General features: G+C 49.9%; 1 protein-coding gene across 1 annotated transcript; it reads left to right on the top strand.

The window, feature by feature from the left end:
- Window positions 1–610: 610 nt before the first annotated feature.
- On the top strand, window positions 611–17,896 carry amd1 (adenosylmethionine decarboxylase 1). The gene is made up of 9 exons (XM_060041001.1): window positions 611–932; window positions 4,935–5,021; window positions 9,700–9,826; window positions 10,473–10,575; window positions 10,665–10,707; window positions 10,988–11,132; window positions 11,217–11,309; window positions 11,406–11,561; window positions 15,856–17,896. The coding sequence occupies exons 1-9, from the start codon at window positions 823–825 to the stop codon at window positions 15,991–15,993; spliced, it is 1,002 nt and encodes a 333-aa protein (XP_059896984.1). The 5' UTR covers window positions 611–822; the 3' UTR covers window positions 15,994–17,896.
- Window positions 17,897–18,194: the final 298 nt, after the last annotated feature.

Genomic DNA, 18,194 nt, shown 5'->3' with positions numbered 1-18,194 from the left:
CACACACACACACACACACACACACACACACACACACACACACACACAAGTAATGGCTTATAAAAGCTTTGTGTGTGGCAATAGTCTGACACTCCCTCGACCTCAGCTCTGCTTAGAAATTGTAATCCAGTGATCCCATGTATGTCTTAATTTAATCAAAATAAATTGAATTATTGCATGCAGCATTAGTTAAATAATCGGTTGGTTTCATTCCCCCGCCATTTCCTGGTTTGTATGTCGGTCTGCACCGTTTAACGACGAAATATTTAACGAATGTAGGGATAGCAAATACATAGTTTCTTATTTTAACATGTTTTTCCTCTCAGACGATTTTTGTGTGCATATTTTTGGATAAATATATAATTTTCTATTTTGCATTGTAATGATCTGTCTCGAGTAGAGCCACTGTACGAAACTATTTCCCACGGGATTAAATGATGTTGTAGATCTAGCTCAGTAACATGTACACGTGGGGGTGTAGCATCGACGTTGACAGCTGTGTAGGCCAATCAAACAGGTCCAAACGGAACAATCGACAGCTGTGATTGGTTGCGCCGCTCACTGACGTGTACCGTCGGTGAGCGGCCGCGCTATAAAAACGCCATGCGCCCCTCATTCATTGCTTACCACAGTATGGCCGGCGATATTAGCTAGCACTTGCTCACGGTATTCTCTGTCAAAGGGAAGACGGCAAAACTAAGAAAATACACCTGGATTGTTACTTAAGGACTGTACTTATAATAAATTATTCCGGTCAAGCAAGGACTGAATAACTACGGTTACCAGCGTTTATTTTCTGTTGTCGGCGTCTGTTGTCTCACGATGGAGGAGAACGGTGCACACTTCTTCGAGGGGACGGAGAAGCTGCTGGAGGTGTGGTTCACCCGGCAGGACGAGGCCAAGGGGACCGGCGACCTCCGCACCATCCCGAGGTGGGTGACCGGGAGGCCGGGGGGGGCTCCCCGGGGCTTGGGGTGGGGAGACGACCTGTCATCACGCTGTAACCACCAGGGACTGACTCATCCATAGGGTTTATTCTGACTTTATAACACTTTTATTCGGGGACACTTCTAACTATCCCTCACGTCCGGGACCCGGACGCCTGGCGTCTGGAGGTCAGCTGTCGGAGACACGAATCCCCGCTGTGGGTTTGTTGACGAACCGCCGAGTCTCAGGAGACGTGCTGGCTCACGTCTTGTTTCTAAGATGGCCCTCGGAGCTACCGCTAGCTGAGCCATTGGTTCTCACGACTCCTGCTAGCGGGGCTATCTCTTGCTAGCTGAGCCATTGGTTCTCATGGGTCCTGCTAGCTCTAGCTAGCCGAGCCCATTGGTTCTCATGCCCCCGGTTAGCTCTGGCTAGCTGAGGCCATTGGTTCTCATGGGTCCTGCTGGCTCTGGCTAGCTGAGGCCATTGGTTCTCATGGCCCGTGCTAGCTCTGGCTAGCTGAGTCATTAGTTCTCATCATCTCTCCACTGTTCGATAGCCATTCGATACTTTGGTAATCCTGGTGATTTAAGCCGGCTGGTTCAGCGGTACCTGGTGACAGGTCCCCGTTATCTCCAAAGACCACACGTTAGTCGCTACTTCTCCGAGGAGTCTGGAGCATTAAGGTAGCGGAGGGCCCAGAACCAACAACCTTCCGTTAAACACTGACGCGGGATTCGTGTTATTTACCTATCGCGGGTTTTTTAAGAAAATTGTGGCGGCATGCCAGTGCTGGGGATGCCCTGCCGCCCACGGTGTTATAAGCGACGAATAGTTCATTATAACCTTAACCCGGGCAGACTTGAAGTACAGGAACTGTCTCCTCCTGCGTCATGTCGGCCTCACATGTGCTCGTCACCGCGTGCTTCGCAGTCGTGACATGACGGCACTCGAACCCCGTACCCCACTGCTGTCCACTTGTGTACTACTATACTACTACTACAGGGTTTGATGTACCGGTCTGCCTTTAATAGTATTTATGACACCGGAATGAGGGATTGGACTGGCAGTACACTTCTTGTAACACCCACAGAAACACTTTTTCTGTTTACATAAACTTCATGATGTCTGTTGTGTATTTATGTATGTAGAGCAAAGGACCTGTTCTTTGGGTAAACTTGCATTGAACAAACCAGGCACTGTCGTTCAGGCCTTTCGGTCGAGTCACGTTTCGGTCCACGGACCTGCTCCCCACCCATGCCTCTTATTGGCTGATCCGAGGGGACGATTCCTAGAGACTGGGATGTATGGACCGTTAAATAATGTATACGTTTCTCCAAGGCTCTGGCCACCCGTACAACTGGGATGTATTGGAGTGGTTTTTGTTTCCAAAGCTGAACAACCGTGTAAAACCTATGAGTCGTAACGTGTTTGTACTGTCCAGTGAATACATGTGTACTACAGCTGTAGTATACTGAATGGTGAATACCTGTGTATTACAGCCGTAGTATACTGAATGGTGAATATGTGTACTGAATGGTGAATACATGTGTACTACAGCTGTAGTATACTGAGTGGTGAATATGTGTACTGAATGGCGAATACATGTGTACTACAGCTGTAGTATACTGAGTGGTGAATATGTGTACTGAATGGCGAATACATGTGTACTACAGCTGTAGTATACTGAGTGGTGAATATGTGTACTGAATGGCGAATACATGTGTACTACAGCTGTAGTATACTGAGTGGTGAATATGTGTACTGAATGGCGAATACATGTGTACTACAGCTGTAGTATACAGAGTGGTGAATACATGTGTACTACAGCTGTAGTATACTGAGTGGTGAATACATGTGTACTACAGCTGTAGTATACTGAGTGGTGAATACATGTGTACTACAGCTGTAGTATACAGAGTGGTGAATACATGTGTATTACAGCCGTAGTATACTGAATGGTCAATATGTGTACTGAATGGTGAATACATGTGTACTACAGCTGTAGTATACAGAGTGGTGAATACATGTGTACTACAGCTGTAGTATACAGAGTGGTGAATACATGTGTACTACAGCTGTAGTATACTGAGTGGTGAATACATGTGTACTACATGACATACACTACACGCTTTTTTCTAAAGGGGCTTACAATAAGTACATTTTTCAGAAGATATTCTTTACAGCTCTGGTGTACACTTGCTCTTGTGAATCCAAGTGCTTTATCGCACTAGTGTGCACAAGTGAAAATTTGCACTTCACAGCTCTATGGTGTAGAGTAAAAACGAGTTGTCAGACCACATGACTGATGCCGCGCCGCCCCATTGGACGTGGTCCGGTGCGTTGTTTCGGCAGATCTATGGCAGACTTCTCCCTTTGCGGGTGAAAGGTTGGGGTTGACCTTTCACTGTATTAACCCCGTCACCAACAATGGTTTTAGGAGCGCGCTGGGCGCTTGAGGGAAAGCGGTGTGGTCAGTATTGTGCGGCGGGCAGATTAAAGGCTCAAGGCTGACTGCAGGTCGCTGTGCTCCCTGGACCGCTGCCAATGTCCAAATAAGTCCACAAGGACGTGGGCTCCGCTGGCTGGCACCCTGCCTGCTGCCCTCCTGGCTGTTCTTAGCCCGGCTGATACCGCTCTAACCACTCTTATCTAACTATCCAGACGTCCCAAGCCCCGAAATAAGTACGAGAGTTATATGGAGCTACAACAAAAAGCAGGGCTTGGATGGTTTGTTAGAGGTGGGGCAGAGGAGATGAACGCGTCTACCGGTCCTACTGGAGTGTTCTCCAACGTGGCTGCACTCCGGCCTCCTGCCCACCACGGTCACACACCAACGCCCTGAACTGCTCACCACAGGAAGTGGGTGTTGGTGGTGACGATGCACCCAGCGGGTCGGGTTCACAGTGAGCCCGGCCTCTTTCCCCTCATTAAGAAACCTAATCCGCCATGTGCCCTCGCCGGGGCCAGCTGACCCGGAGCGGCTTCCAGATTTAGCCCTGCGTGTCATAAGGGGACCGCTGCCGGTGAAGTAGGCCCGGCTCTGGAATGTGGTGGCCCGGTGCGACATGGCTGCGCTGTTCCTCCAATCAGCCAGCGCAGAGCCAACCGACAGCCCCCCCGGTGGGCAAAGAACTGGCGTTGACGATGTAGAGTTGGGAGTGAGTGGGAAACCGGGAGGACGCCTAATGGCAGGGGCCAAGGGCGGCTAACAAACCCTATAATGGATTCTCCCTCCCTCCCTCCCTCTGTAGTTAATGTGATGCAGCGCCATGCAAAGCAGCTGTCCTTGCCCGTGTTATCCGAGCCCAGTGTTGGTCAGCTATTTGAGCTGAGTGACGATCTCGGCCTGGCCCACTTCACGGCCGGCCAATCAGAGCGCGTCCCTGAGCTCTCACCTGATTAGCCGGTTATGTACCTGAGTGTTTCCATGACAACCGGGATGCCCTGCACGACGACGTGCATGAAGGGATTAATATTGTTAACATCGTGTTTTATTAATGTCAACGCAACATTGGCTACATTTTGCATGTTTTTGCAGTAGCTAAAGTACCCCTGATGATGAAACGATGCAGCACCATACATTAGCTTTAGCTGCATTTAGATTTACATTTAGCAGATGGTTTTATCCAAAGCTACTTACAATAATTACATTTGTCAGGAGAAAGAGATGCGATATTTCGCTGTCAGTATAGTAAAGATTTTCTTAGAACCAATGGTCAAGCACTAACGATTGCTAGGTTAACGATTAACCTAACATTTGTTAGCTTCAATAGCTAAATGTTTACCTTATTTTTATTATTATCTTGGGTTGGTTCTGCACTCGTACCTCTCCTGCAATTCATTCTGATAAATTTCCCTCTTGACTAATGAAGGTTTATCTTGTCCCGTCACGTATGCACAAACCATGCGTGACCCCTTGGAATGCATTACTTTACAATACAACAGATTCAATCAACTGTGTCCCCCCCCCCCCCCCCCCCCCCCCCTGTCTTTCCTCTCTCCAGGTTTGAGTGGGACAAGCTTCTGGAGAATGTGCATTGTTTGATCATTAGTGTGACAAAGACTGACAGACAGGAAGCTTATATACTCAGGTGAGTCCCTCTCTTCTTCAAAGTTCGCTGGTGGAATGTTGTTTTTTCAGATTGGCCATAAAATATCTAGCTGTCAGTCAGGGGCCGAAACTCCTCAGGTTGAGTGGTGTCACTTAAACATTTTCCTAGTTTCGTAGTGTACAAAGTGTTGCGTAAACCGTCCATCGGCGACCTATAGTCTATACTCATAGGCTATATGGGTTTGAATGGAAACATCTGGTCGACCTCTGTAGTTTGACCGCAGTAGTAAGCTGTGTTTACTAGGGATGGGGATCGAAACCCGGTTCTATCAAGGACCCGGTTCCACTTTTTTCAAAACCCGAAAATCATTAACGTTTGGGCTTATCGATAACACTATCGAGTCCCGTCCCCCCCGTTTTTTATCTCCCGTAGATCCTGTAACGTAATCGAGTCGCTTCACGGCATTTAAGTCAAATCAATCCAATCACTGCAGCGTGTCCACCATTGTTTTTGAATGGAATTGTAACGAAACCGGTATTACAAGTAAAACAAGTGAAGTCTGGCGGTTAACTTTGTTCGTGAGGATGGCTAAGGGGATAACCCAACCTCAATGGCCAAGCTCATTAGCATTGTGCATCAAATAAAGGCTAAATGCAGTACCTTCGACTGTCTCCGAGTTGAAAGGACTCTGTCTCCTCCTCCTCCTGTCGCACCACAGACGGGCCCGTCTCAATCATCCACCCAAAGTACCAGCGGTAATCGCACACAGACATTGTCGCTAGTCTCGTCAATTAAAAATAGTAATCCAATTGTGAAATCGGTGTTGTAATCAGCAGCATACAAGCTAGTTATCTTAAAAAGTAAATAAAGTTTCAGATGTGCTGCGTGTTGATGTGTTGAGGTTGGCTCAGTAAAACGACTATGATGTCGTTTTATTTAGGTTATCATGATGCGTTCAAATGGAACACAAAGAAACTGTAAATTTAGTTTTTGGTGAGAAACATGAGTAACACTATTACTCATGTTTCTGTATTACTAATACAGAAACATGAGTAATACTGCTTAACTCATGTTTCTGTATTACTAATACAGTTGTATAGTGCTCTAATCATTTTAGCATATATAATTAAAACTACTAACAATTATTTCCTAAATACTTTCCTCATCACTAAAAACGAGGCGTATTTCCACCAATTAATAGAAAAGTATCGATAGTGGTATCGAAAAAGACTCGGATCGTTAAGGAGTATCGAAAATGGTATCGATATCCATAAATATTAATGATCCCCATCCCTAGTGTTTACCCCCCAGGGGCCACGGGCCCTAGGAACCGTTGGAAGGACTTCGGTCTCCACCGCAGGGAGCGCGGTCTAAACTGGGTTCAGGGGACATTATTCTACCCCCCAGAGAGTCCCTGTTTGGGCAGGGTATTACTGTCCAACTTTGGGGCTTGCAGCTCTGAATATTCTGATTGGTCGAGGACTCGCCACATTTTGTTGCAGCCATTTTAACATCTGCAGTGGGAAACGGTGTAGGTTTTTGGTTCATGTTGACATGCAGTAAATCAGTCCTTTTGCTGCGTCCGTAGTGGTAACCTACACTCACAGATAATTCGCACCATCTGTTTTATGTATCTATGTTTCATCTCGATTGCAGTCGGCGCTACAAGCCAATGTTTACTTGCGCTGCGGTGTGTGTGTGATATCGCTTTTGATAACAGAATGGCAGTTGTGTCACCACTGTTTATTTGTTTTTATGGGAAACTGTTTTTCATTGCGGAAACACTGCATATTTGTAACGTAAATGATCCGTGACTGTCCTACACTATTAAACTATTTTTTCTGGCTCTAGTCTGCACCGTTCTGTCTGTGCAGCTCTATGTCCGGCTCTGTGTCTGGGCTGCTGTCTGACTTAAGTCTACACAGCTCTTGTCTGTCTGGCTGCTTTCTGGCTCTAGTCTGCCCAGTTCATTGCCTGTCTCTAATCTGTACAGTTAGTCTGTACAGCTCTAGTCTGTAATGCTGTCTGGCTCTGGTCTGTACTGTTCTAGTCTCTACTTCTTCTTGTCTAGATCTAGCCTGAACTGATCGGGTTTTCAAGCTCTAGGCTGCATAGCGTCATAACCTGCCAGTGTAAAAATGTACCTGCCAAGCCATTGCTTAAATGGTTAACCCTGCATGCTTTTCCTTCAATTTATGACTGATTCAGCCAATGGTTAGAGGGCATTCTGAACCCTGAACTCTACCATGTGTAACTCAGACCTTTCAGTTCTAGTTCCATCTCTAATCCTCTTCTACAGTTGGCATGATCATTTCTAGTCTAACTAACCCATCTACAGTGAGCATGTCTTATGTTGCGTCTCCAGTGTCATTACTCGAGCAGTGGGGGTTCTTGATCTGGTCAGGGGGTCTGAGGGAACTTATTAAGTGTGCAGGTTCTATTCATTTGGAGGGCGTTATAGTGATTGAAGATGGTTCTTCAGGCCTGCCTCGTTAAAATGGGTTGTAAACCCCTAAACTTTTTTCGTCTGGGCAAAGGGACAACGGTGGTGGTTAAGGTAGAACCAATTTACTATGCAATATAATAATAAATGGTTACAGCCATATATAAAGAACACTTGAGCGTCTCTAAAGCTGTAAGGTTACTGAAGAGTATCTTCACTCTAGCGTTTCTCACTCTAGGATGTTCGAGGGTAGCTTGTCGCACATCTCACTCTAGTGTCTCACTCTCACTCCAGTGTCTCACTCTCACTCCAGTGTCTCACTCTCACTCCAGTGTCTCACTCTCACTCCAGTGTCTCACTCTCACTCCAGTGTCTCACACTCACTCCAGTGTCTCACACTCACTCCAGTGTCTCACACTCACTCCAGTGTCTCTCTCACTCGTGTCTCTCTCACTCCAGTGTCTCTCTCACTCCAGTGTCTCTCTCTCACTCCAGTGTCTCACTCTCACTCCAGTGTCTCTCTCTCACTCCAGTGTCTCTCTCACTCCAGTGTCTCTCTCACTCCAGTGTCTCTCTCTCACTCCAGTGTCTCTCTCTCACTCCAGTGTCTCACTCTCACTCCAGTGTCTCACTCTCACTCCAGTGTCTCACTCTCACTCCAGTGTCTCACTCACTCCAGTGTCTCTCTAACTCAGTGTCTCTCTCACTCAGTGTCTCTCTCACTCAGTGTCTCTCTCACTCAGTGTCTCTCTCACTCAGTGTCTCTCTCACTCAGTGTCTCTCTCACTCCAGTGTCTCTCTCACTCCAGTGTCTCTCTCTCACTCCAGTGTCTCTCTCTCACTCCAGTGTCTCACTCTCACTCCAGTGTCTCTCTCTCACTCCAGTGTCTCTCTCTCACTCCAGTGTCTCTCTCACTCCAGTGTCTCACTCACTCCAGTGTCTCTCTCACTCAGTGTCTCTCTCACTCTCACTCCAGTGTCTCACTCTCACTCCAGTGTCTCACACTCACTCCTAGGGATGGGCATTTGAAGAAATTTTCTTGATCGAGCATCGCTAGAGTTATCGATCAATTATCGATTAATCATTAACTTTTTTCTATGTTTTTTTTCTAATGTTTTTATCAATGAAATCTTTATTCCAACAATAATGTATGGGCCAAAATTAATACAATACAGTTAACTTGAAGACCTACAACTGTTTAACAGTATTAAAATAATAAATACAGGCATTATAGGTTATAGGCCTATGCGGCGCTCGTAAAGTCCGAACAATGCGCCTACAGGCGCTCTTAAAGGTTTGGAAACGATTCAACAAGACTAAATCTGTAGCCTATTCCAATTACAATAAGTAGCGAACTTATCGGACAACAATAATCAAACAAAGGCAGTGGGCATTAAACTGTATAACTGTTATGAAAAAAAAGGGGGGGGAAAGGCCGACATATAATGCCTGCAGCCGGCGCGCGGAAAAGGCTCGCAACAAAAAGATGAGCCACCCATTTACAAACAATTGCATGAACTAGTCTATCTAAAAGCAATACCTTATTGAACATATATAAGGCTGGACTTGTTGCTAAAATATCACAGTTTTGGCAAAATGTAACGACTCCAAGAGGCACCAAGCGGAGCGAGAGTCAACACATTAAGAAAGAAAAGAGCGACTCACATACGGTGGTGACTGTCGTCCATAGCATACAGTAACTCCAGCCTACATATTTTTGTTTAGGAATATAAGCATGTTAACATGCTCGGGGGTCAGACGCGAACGCAGCCTTGTAACTGTCAGTCCAGCAGCAGAAAACACCCGCTCTGACGGGACCGAAGTTGCGGGGATGCAGAGGTATTGTCGCGCTAACTTTGACAGCCTGGGGAACCTTCTTCCATTCACTTTCCACCAGTCGGCAGGGTTATATTCAATTAAATGCTTCAAGACTCACAGTATGCAACACAACGTCCTTTTAATCGATAACAATATAAATTGATCGACGCATTTCTTAACGATCAATTATCGAGCATCGATTAATTATTATCACTCCAGTGTCTCTCTCACTCCAGTGTCTCACTCTCACTCCAGTGTCTCTCTCACTCTAGTGTCTCACTCACTCTAACGTGTCTGACTCTAGCGTGTCTCACTTCTCACTCCAACGTGTCTGATTGTAGCGTGTCTCACTTCTCACTCCAGCGTGTCTGACTGTAGCGTGTCTCACTGTAGCGTGTCGTGACGTCTCACTATCTTGACCAGCGTGTGCTAACGACGGCGTGTTTCCTCCACAGTGAGAGTAGCATGTTTGTCTCTAAGAGACGGTTCATTTTGAAGACGTGTGGAACCACCCTCTTACTGCAAGCCCTGGTCCCCCTGCTGGAGGTGGCCCGCCAGTACTGCGGCTTCGACGCCATCAAGGTCAGTCGCATGGTGCTCCGTGGCCAATCACATCAGTCCCCCCCCTCCTGTCCAATCACATCAGTCCCCCCCCCTCCTGTCCAATCACATCAGTCCGATCCCCCACCCTCCCCTGTCAAATCACATCAGTCCGTCCCCCTCCCCTGTCCAATCACATCAGTGTACTGATGTATTGTGTAGCTGTACTCTGGGCGGTGTACTGATGTATTGTGTAGCTGTACTCTGGGCGGTGTACTGATGTATTGTGTAGCTGTACTCTGGGCGGTGTACTGATGTATTGTGCAGCTGTACTCTGGGCGGTGTACTGATGTATTGTGTAGCTGTACTCTGGGCGGTGTACTGATGTATTGTGTAGCTGTACTCTGGGCGGTGTACTGATGTATTGTGTAGCTGTACTCTGGGCGGTGTACTGATGTATTGTGTAGCTGTACTCTGGGCGGTGTACTGATGTATTGTGTAGCTGTACTCTGGGCGGTGTACTGATGTATTGTGTAGCTGTACTCTGGGCGGTGTACTGATGTATTGTGTAGCTGTACTCTGGGCGGTGTACTGATGTATTGTGTAGCTGTACTCTGGGCGGTGTACTGATGTATTGTGTAGCTGTACTCTGGGCGGTGTACTGATGTATCACGTTGTTCTCCCCCAGAACTTCTTCTATTCCCGAAAGAACTTCATGAAGCCCACGCAGCAGGAATTCCCTCATCGTAACTTCCAGGAGGAGGTCGACTTCCTGGCTCAGATCTTCCCAAGTACGTGTGAGAACAGTATTTATTGATTGGGCCATTGAACATCAATTCCATGAAGTCTCTTACATGTTTTTCTTCGTCCCATAATGCAGACGGAGCTCCCTACTGTATGGGCCGTTTGAATTCTGACTGCTGGTAAGAACCAGTCACGCCCTGTTCAACCAGTCACACCCTGTTAGATCCGGTTGGAACCGGTCTCCCACATCACAACAGATGAACAGTCGCACCCGATGAACACATTAAAAACCAACAACGAGAAAAAATCAATTCATTCTTTTTGTATGTAGTTTGTGTGTTTTTAGCATACAGAGTCTCTCCCATCCCAGACAGACCTGTAGTCGACCGCTAGTTAGAACCATCCGAGGTCACCTGGTTGTGGCTGACGTATTGTGTGTGTGTGTGTGTGTGTGTTCAGGTACCTGTTCACCCTGGACCTGCCGGAGTTCTGGGAGAACAAACACGCGGACCAGACCCTGGAGGTTCTGATGAGTGACCTGGACCCAGCCATCATGGACCTGTTCTACATGAAAGACGGGGTTTCTGCTAATGATGTCACTCGTGTGAGTACAGCGAGGCGATCGGTTCCTCGCCGTCCCCAGGTCGCCGGTTAACGATGCTCACCTCGTCTCCCGTTCTGTCCCCAGATGAGTGGAATACGTGACCTGATCCCAGGTTCAGTGATTGACGCCACGATGTTTAACCCTTGTGGCTACTCCATGAATGGAATGAAAACGGACGTGAGTGAACGTGTTGATCCAGCGTCTGCCCGGTCTTGAGTCGCCTGTTGGGGGTTAGGGTTAGGGTTAGGGTTGACCCCTGCCTCTGCTCCTCAGGGTACCTACTGGACCATCCACATCACTCCAGAGCCAGAGTTCTCCTACGTCAGCTTCGAGACCAACCTCTCCCAAACGTCCTACGATGACCTCGTCCGCAAGGTCGTGGACGTCTTTAAACCTGGAAAATTCGTCACAACGCTTTTTGTGAATCAGGTGAGTAACCAGGCTGAACTGGTGAACGAGTGAGGGGTTGGAGCAGTGAGTAGTGAGGGGGGGGGAGCAGTGAGGGGGGGGGAGCAGTGAGTAGTGAGGGGGGGGAGCAGTGAGTAGTGAGGGGGGGGGGGAGCAGTGAGGGGGGAGCAGTGAGGGGGGGGAGCAGTGAGGGGGGAGCAGTGAGGGGGGGGAGCAGTGAGTAGTGAGGGGTGAGTAGTGAGGGGGGGGGGAGCAGTGAGTAGTGAGGGGGGGGGAGCAGTGAGTAGTGAGGGGGGAGCAGTGAGTAGTGAGGGGGGAGTAGTGAGGGGGGAGCAGTGAGTAGTGAGGGGGGAGCAGTGAGTAGTGAGGGGGGAGCAGTGAGGGGGGAGCAGTGAGGGGTGAGTAGTGAGGGGTGAGTAGTGAGGGGGGAGCAGTGAGTAGTGAGGGGGGAGCAGTGAGTAGTGAGGGGTGAGTAGTGAGGGGTGAGTAGTGAGTAGTGAGGGGGGGAGTAGTGAGGGGGGGAGTAGTGAGGGGGTGAGTAGTGAGGGGGGAGCAGTGAGTAGTGAGGGGGGGGAGCAGTGAGTAGTGAGGGGGGAGCAGTGAGTAGTGGGGGGGGAGCAGTGAGGGGGGGAGCAGTGAGTAGTGAGGGGGGGGGGAGCAGTGAGTAGTGAGGGGGGGGGGAGCAGTGAGTAGTGAGGGGGGAGCAGTGAGTAGTGAGGGGGGGAGCAGTGAGGGGGGGGGAGCAGTGAGTAGTGAGGGGGGGGGCGCAGTGAGTAGTGAGGGGGGGGGGGAGCAGTGAGGGGGGGAGCAGTGAGTAGGGAGGGGGGGGGCGCAGTGAGTAGGGAGGGGGTGAAGCAGTGAGTAGGGAGGGGGTGAAGCAGTGAGTAGGGAGGGGGTGAAGCAGTGAGTGAGTAGGGAGGGGGTGAAGCAGTGAGTGAGTAGGGAGGGGGTGAAGCAGTGAGTGAATAGGGAGGGGGTGAAGCAGTGAGTGAGTGAGTAGGGAGGGGGGGGAGCAGTGAGTAGTGAGGGGGGGGGAGCAGTGAGTAGTGAGGGGGGGGGAGCAGTGAGTAGTGAGGGGGGGGAGCAGTGAGTAGGGAGGGGGGGGAGCAGTGAGTAGGGAGGGGGGGGAGCAGTGAGTAGGGGGGGGGGGGCGCAGTGAGTAGGGAGGGGGTGAAGCGGTGAGTGAGTAGGGAGGGGGTGAAGCGGTGAGTGAGTAGGGAGGGGGTGAAGCAGTGAGTGAGTAGGGAGGGGGTGAAGCAGTGAGTGAGTAGGGAGGGGGTGAAGCAGTGAGTGAATAGGGAGGGGGTGAAGCAGTGAGTGAGTAGGGAGGGGGTGAAGCAGTGAGTGAGTAGGGAGGGGGTGAAGCAGTGAGTGAGTAGGGAGGGGGTGAAGCAGTGAGTGAGTAGGGAGGGGGTGAAGCAGTGAGTGAGTAGGGAGGGGGTGAAGTAGGGAGTGGGTGAGTAGGGAGGGGGTGAAGTAGGGAGTGGGTGAGTAGGGAGGGGGTGAAGTAGGGAGTGGGTGAGTAGGGAGGGGGTGAAGCGGTGAGTGAGTAGGGAGGGGGTGAAGCGGTGAGTGAGTAGGGAGGGGGTGAAGCAGTGAGTAGGGAGGGGGTGAAGCAGTGAGTAGGGAGGGGGTGAAGCAGTGAGTGAGTGAGTAGGGAGGGGGTGCAGCAGTGAGTGCTTGCTGCCGTCTTAAAGGTCCCATGACATGAAAATCTCAATTTATGAGGTTTTCTAACATAAATATGAGTTCCCCTAGCCTGTCTATGGTCCCCCAGTGGCTAAAACTTGCGTTTGGTGTAAAACGAGCACTAGCTGTTCTGCTCGCCTTTGAAAAAACGGAGGCTCAAGCGCGCTGATTTGGAAATCTGTGCTCATGAGGAATCTCAGCTCCTCCCCTTACTCTGCCTGGCCCGCCCAGAGACGTTGGCCCGCCAATGAGACTCGACCGTGCGAGCGCCACATGTGTGTGTGTGAATACACACACTGTAACGCAAGTGTTTCTTGTCGGTTCTTTGACGTGTCTTGTATTTCCACAACGAGACTGTCGTGGGGGTTATCTAAGCCATGGTTGAGAAGGAATTGGGGGAAAGGAACTTTGGTTTGACTCGCTGAAGTACATGAACTGCGACATGCCGCCGGTTGCCGCGAGGCACCATCGCCCGGCAGCGGGCAGCCGGCCGCAGGCAGCGCGCGGTTCAGTCGACTTCAGGTTGATGTGAAAGTGGAAGAACCAGAGACGTCGCAGAACCCGACAAAGTCGTTTGTGATTCATAATATCGTCTGGAGGCGCACACAATATGTTATATGATATAGATATCTATGTATTATATGATATTATTTAGATATAGAGCTCCAGGACTGTAACGCAAGTGTTGTACACTTCCTTGTTATTTGGATAACCGTTCTGCTGTTGGTGTGATGGCGCATAACACGTCGGACTCTCGTATCTGGTATTTCTACAACGAGACTCGTATTGGGGGTTATCTCAGCCAAGGTGGAGAATGAATTGGGGGGAAGGAACTTTGGCTTTGACTCCCTCAAGAACATGAACCACGACAAGGAGGAGAAAGGGATCTTTGCCGGGCAGCGCTTATGCACCTCCGCCTCCGGCGGTGGTCCCTCAGCGGGGCTCAAGCGGGAGACATTCGCCGCCAACAATCCCTTTCTCCTCCAAGTCGTGGTTCATGTTCTTGAGGGAGTCAAAGCCAAAGTTCCTTCCCCCCAATTCATTCTCAACCTTGGCTGAGATAACCCCCAATACGAGTCTCGTTGTAGAAATACCAGATACGAGAGTCCGACGTGTTATGCGCCATCACACCAACAGCAGAACGGTTATCCAAATAACAAGGAAGTGTACAACACTTGCGTTACAGTCCTGGAGCTCTATATCTAAATAATATCATATACATAGATATCTATATCATATAACATATTGTGTGCGCCTCCAGACGATATTATGAATCACAAACGACTTTGTCGGGTTCTGCGACGTCTCTGGTTCTTCCACTTTCACATCAACCTGAAGTCGACTGAACCGCGCGCTGCCTGCTGCCTGCTGCCCGCTGCCGGGCGATGGTGCCTCGCGGCAACCGGCAGCATGTCGCAGTTCATGTACTTCAGCGAGTCAAATCAAAGTTCCTTCCCCCCAATTCCTTCTCAACCATGGCTCAGATAACCCCCACGACAGTCTCGTTGTGGAAATACAAGACACGTCAAAGAACCGACAAGAAACACTTGCGTTACAGTGTGTGTATTCACATTGATGTGGACGTTGAAGAACCAGGAACGTCGGAGAACCCAACGCGGTCGTTTGAGATTCATAATATCGGCTCACACAGCTTTTGGCCGTGATAATATATATTATATGATATAGATATCTGTGTAGGCTATATGATAATATTTAGATATAGAGCTCCAGGACTCCCGTGTGTTCTAGAATATTTACAGAACACGGCTAAAGGCTGTGTGCGGCTCGCCATTGCGATACATCCACTGTAAACAGAGCGCATGGTGGCTGCAAGCTGCTCAGGGCCACACCCCCACCCTCCTCCTTGACACGCCCACCAAAACAGCGCATTTGTGGGGAAGCTCAATGTGCGACTGGCTCGGAGTGGCTGTAACTCTGCACCACGGCTGAATTTCGGGAACGTCTTTGAATACTGTGTTAGTTGCCCACTAATACCTATATTAAAGAATACATAAAATAGCATGTCATGGGACCTTTAAGGCTGGCTGGTGTCGTTGGGCGGACAGAAGGGAGGTTAGGGCGTTGCTGTGAGACCGCTGTGAGGGTCATAGCGTTGCCTCACCTTGGGATCCCTGACATGTTTATGGCCTCGTCGGTGATTGCTGCCGTAAACTAGAGATCCCTGACTATCCATTTTAGATAACCCATTCATTAAAGGTTCTCTCAGACGTCCTGCTGTAAGAGCCTACTGATTCATAACAACAATTAAACTCCTGCTAAGCACCATGTGCAGTAGAGCGATGTGATATCAGTCCCCATGACGCAGATGCTACTGGAAGGATAGAAACGACGTGTGGGGAAGTAGATACACCAAGTTAGAGTGTCAATTACAAGGTCATTTGTCAGAAGGTGAAACTATGTATCGCTGTGGGTACAGTGAGGATGTTCATGGAACCAAGTGCCAAGCACTAACATCGCTAGGTTAACCCGTTCCCCGTAGACCTCGAGGTATAAGTGCAAGGCCGTACAACATGCATTAAGTGCCAGGGGGCTGTTGTGACCACTGTCAGGACCGTTGATTTGAGCTCCAGGATGTCAGGCGGTTGTGTTGTGCGTCCCCTCCCAGACCTCCAAGTGTCGCAGTGTGTTCTCCTCGGCCCAGAAGCTGGAAGGCTTCAGGCGTATGGACCGCCAGCTGGCCCAATTCAACGACTACAACTTCGTCTTTACTAGTTACGTGAAAAACCACAACCAGCAGAGCTGAGAGATGAAGGAGAGGCGTAGAAAGAAGGGCGCGTGCGGGGGCTGTGGCCCCCGCGTCCGTCCGCCCCCCCCGGGGGAGCCCACCTCTCTCCTCCGTCCTCGTCCCCCGTGTCTCCGCCCGGCCTCCGGCGGACCTTGTTGTTGTACCTTTGACTTAGAACTCTTGCATGACCGCTCTTTTCTCTGTTTAGATATGCTAGCTCATTCTTGCTGTGATGTTGACGTGCATGTTTGGGGATTAAACATGCACCCTGCCAGCAGGCCATTCCTGCCCTCCTCCCCCCTCCACCCCCACACCCATGGGTCCTCCCACCTTCTTCCCTGCACACAGAGCTCCTCCCCCCTTATCGCCCACATTCATGGCTCCACCCCTCTCCTCCCCGCGACTGAAGGCTCCGCCCCCCTCCTCCCTCGTACACACGGCCCCTTCCCCCTCCTCCCCTGCACACATTGCTCCTCCCACCCCCGCCGCCTCCCCCTCATACACGGCTCCTCCCACCTCCTGCCCTGCAGACATGGCTCCACCCACCTCCTCTCCCACAGACATGGCTCCTCCCCCCTCATCCCCAACAGACAGGGCTTCCGAGCCCACTAGGACCGCCCCTGACATGCTCAAATGGCCTCTGATTGGTCCCCCCTGCTGATGTGTGTATTGTACTCACGACTGCACTTTAGACTCCACCCCCTCCGGCCCCCCCCCCCCCGGATAATATGATATTACGATAATGAATATAAATATGCTCCTACAGCCAGGAGCCGGCCGCCAGGAGGCCTGAATGGGTAACAAAGAGATGTGCTTGTTCTCCAACAAAACGCGTCCTCTGCCCGTTTCCACCCGCACACAATGCAGCCTCCATCTGAGCATGTCAGGCGCCTCCCGGATCATTCCACAGCACTGTCCAGACATCTTTTTTCTTTTCTTTCTTTGTGAATTGGTCCAAAATGTGTGCCCCTTGCAGTTTGGTAGTTAGTGGTTCCCCACAGCCCTCTATCACATGGGGGGGGGTGGGTTAGGGGGGTGCATGTGACCACTAGCGATGCTGCTCGGCAGTCTAGGGTTCTGCTGTCTTCCTCCCTCCACCCCCACCGGACCCTCGTCACCAACGCCACCGCTGGGCTTCCACCCCCCGGGGGGGCCCCGGCGCCGTGCGGGGGGCTGAGCCTTTCCAGACAGAAAGCGCCAGGCAGCCGGCACGGACGCCCTGGGAGAGGGGCTGGGTAGACTGGGAGAGGGGCTGGGTAGACTGGGAGAGGGGCTGGGTAGACGGGGAGAGGGGGAGGTGTTGAGTAGGGTGAGTGAGAGGTGATGGGTAGACTGGGGGGACGGTGCTGGGAGAGGGTGAGACCGGTGCCCCCCCCCCCGGGGGGCGGGCGGGCGACGGGGCTCCAGGGAGGTTCCTGAGGGGTCCTCCGGGTGGTTTGGACTGGTGTCGTGGTGTGGAGGACCGCAGCGCCCCTGGAGGTCGGAGGTCCTTCCCTCAGGCGACTAGAAGGCTCTGCGAGGAGGTCTGCAACATGAAGGAATATGAGCCAGCATTTTGACAGACTTTGTTTGGTCGCCACGACCAGGCGGAGTGGAATATTATTTTGATACGTTTAATTTTGATATACTGAAATGCAAATCAAATGCTTCTTCCTTGTTTTATTTTCAGGAATAATAGTTTTTTCTTACAACATTATTTGTTAGGAATGCATTTGGCAGCGGACCAATAGATCTCCCTGTTCGTGTGTTATTCCCTCTAGCGTGGGTTAGGGTTAACTCGGTCGCCTGCTCAACCAGCGGTACTGGGGACACTTTGCTGTTCAAATTCTTTCTTTTGCTTTTCTTTGGATGGTCAAGATGTGCTAATTATATCTGTACTACGAGCTTGGTGCTTAAAATAATAAAATACTTATCTGTGAAATCGTCTTTTCTTTCTTTATGACCTTTACAAGATTTTAGAGTTAGAACAAAAACATACGATGCTAAAATGAAATCGTACAATTGTATTTAATAGTCTATATATAGTAGATAGTGTAAAATTAGTTCAAACGTCCAGTATAGATTTGAAAACGAGTTCAATACATGTCTGGAACATATGTCATACTAGCTTAATGCTCGAGTCTAGATATTTAAATACTACTTTACATATTTTGCTAGGTGAATGACTGTGTGTGCGTGTCGGTATTTGAATAGTTTAATACCCTATTCTAATGTTTGAA

This window comes from Gadus macrocephalus, chromosome 21 (assembly GCF_031168955.1).
Source record: "Gadus macrocephalus chromosome 21, ASM3116895v1".
Taxonomy (NCBI): Eukaryota; Metazoa; Chordata; class Actinopteri; order Gadiformes; family Gadidae; genus Gadus; species Gadus macrocephalus.
This window is presented reverse-complemented; position numbering and strand designations above follow the sequence as displayed.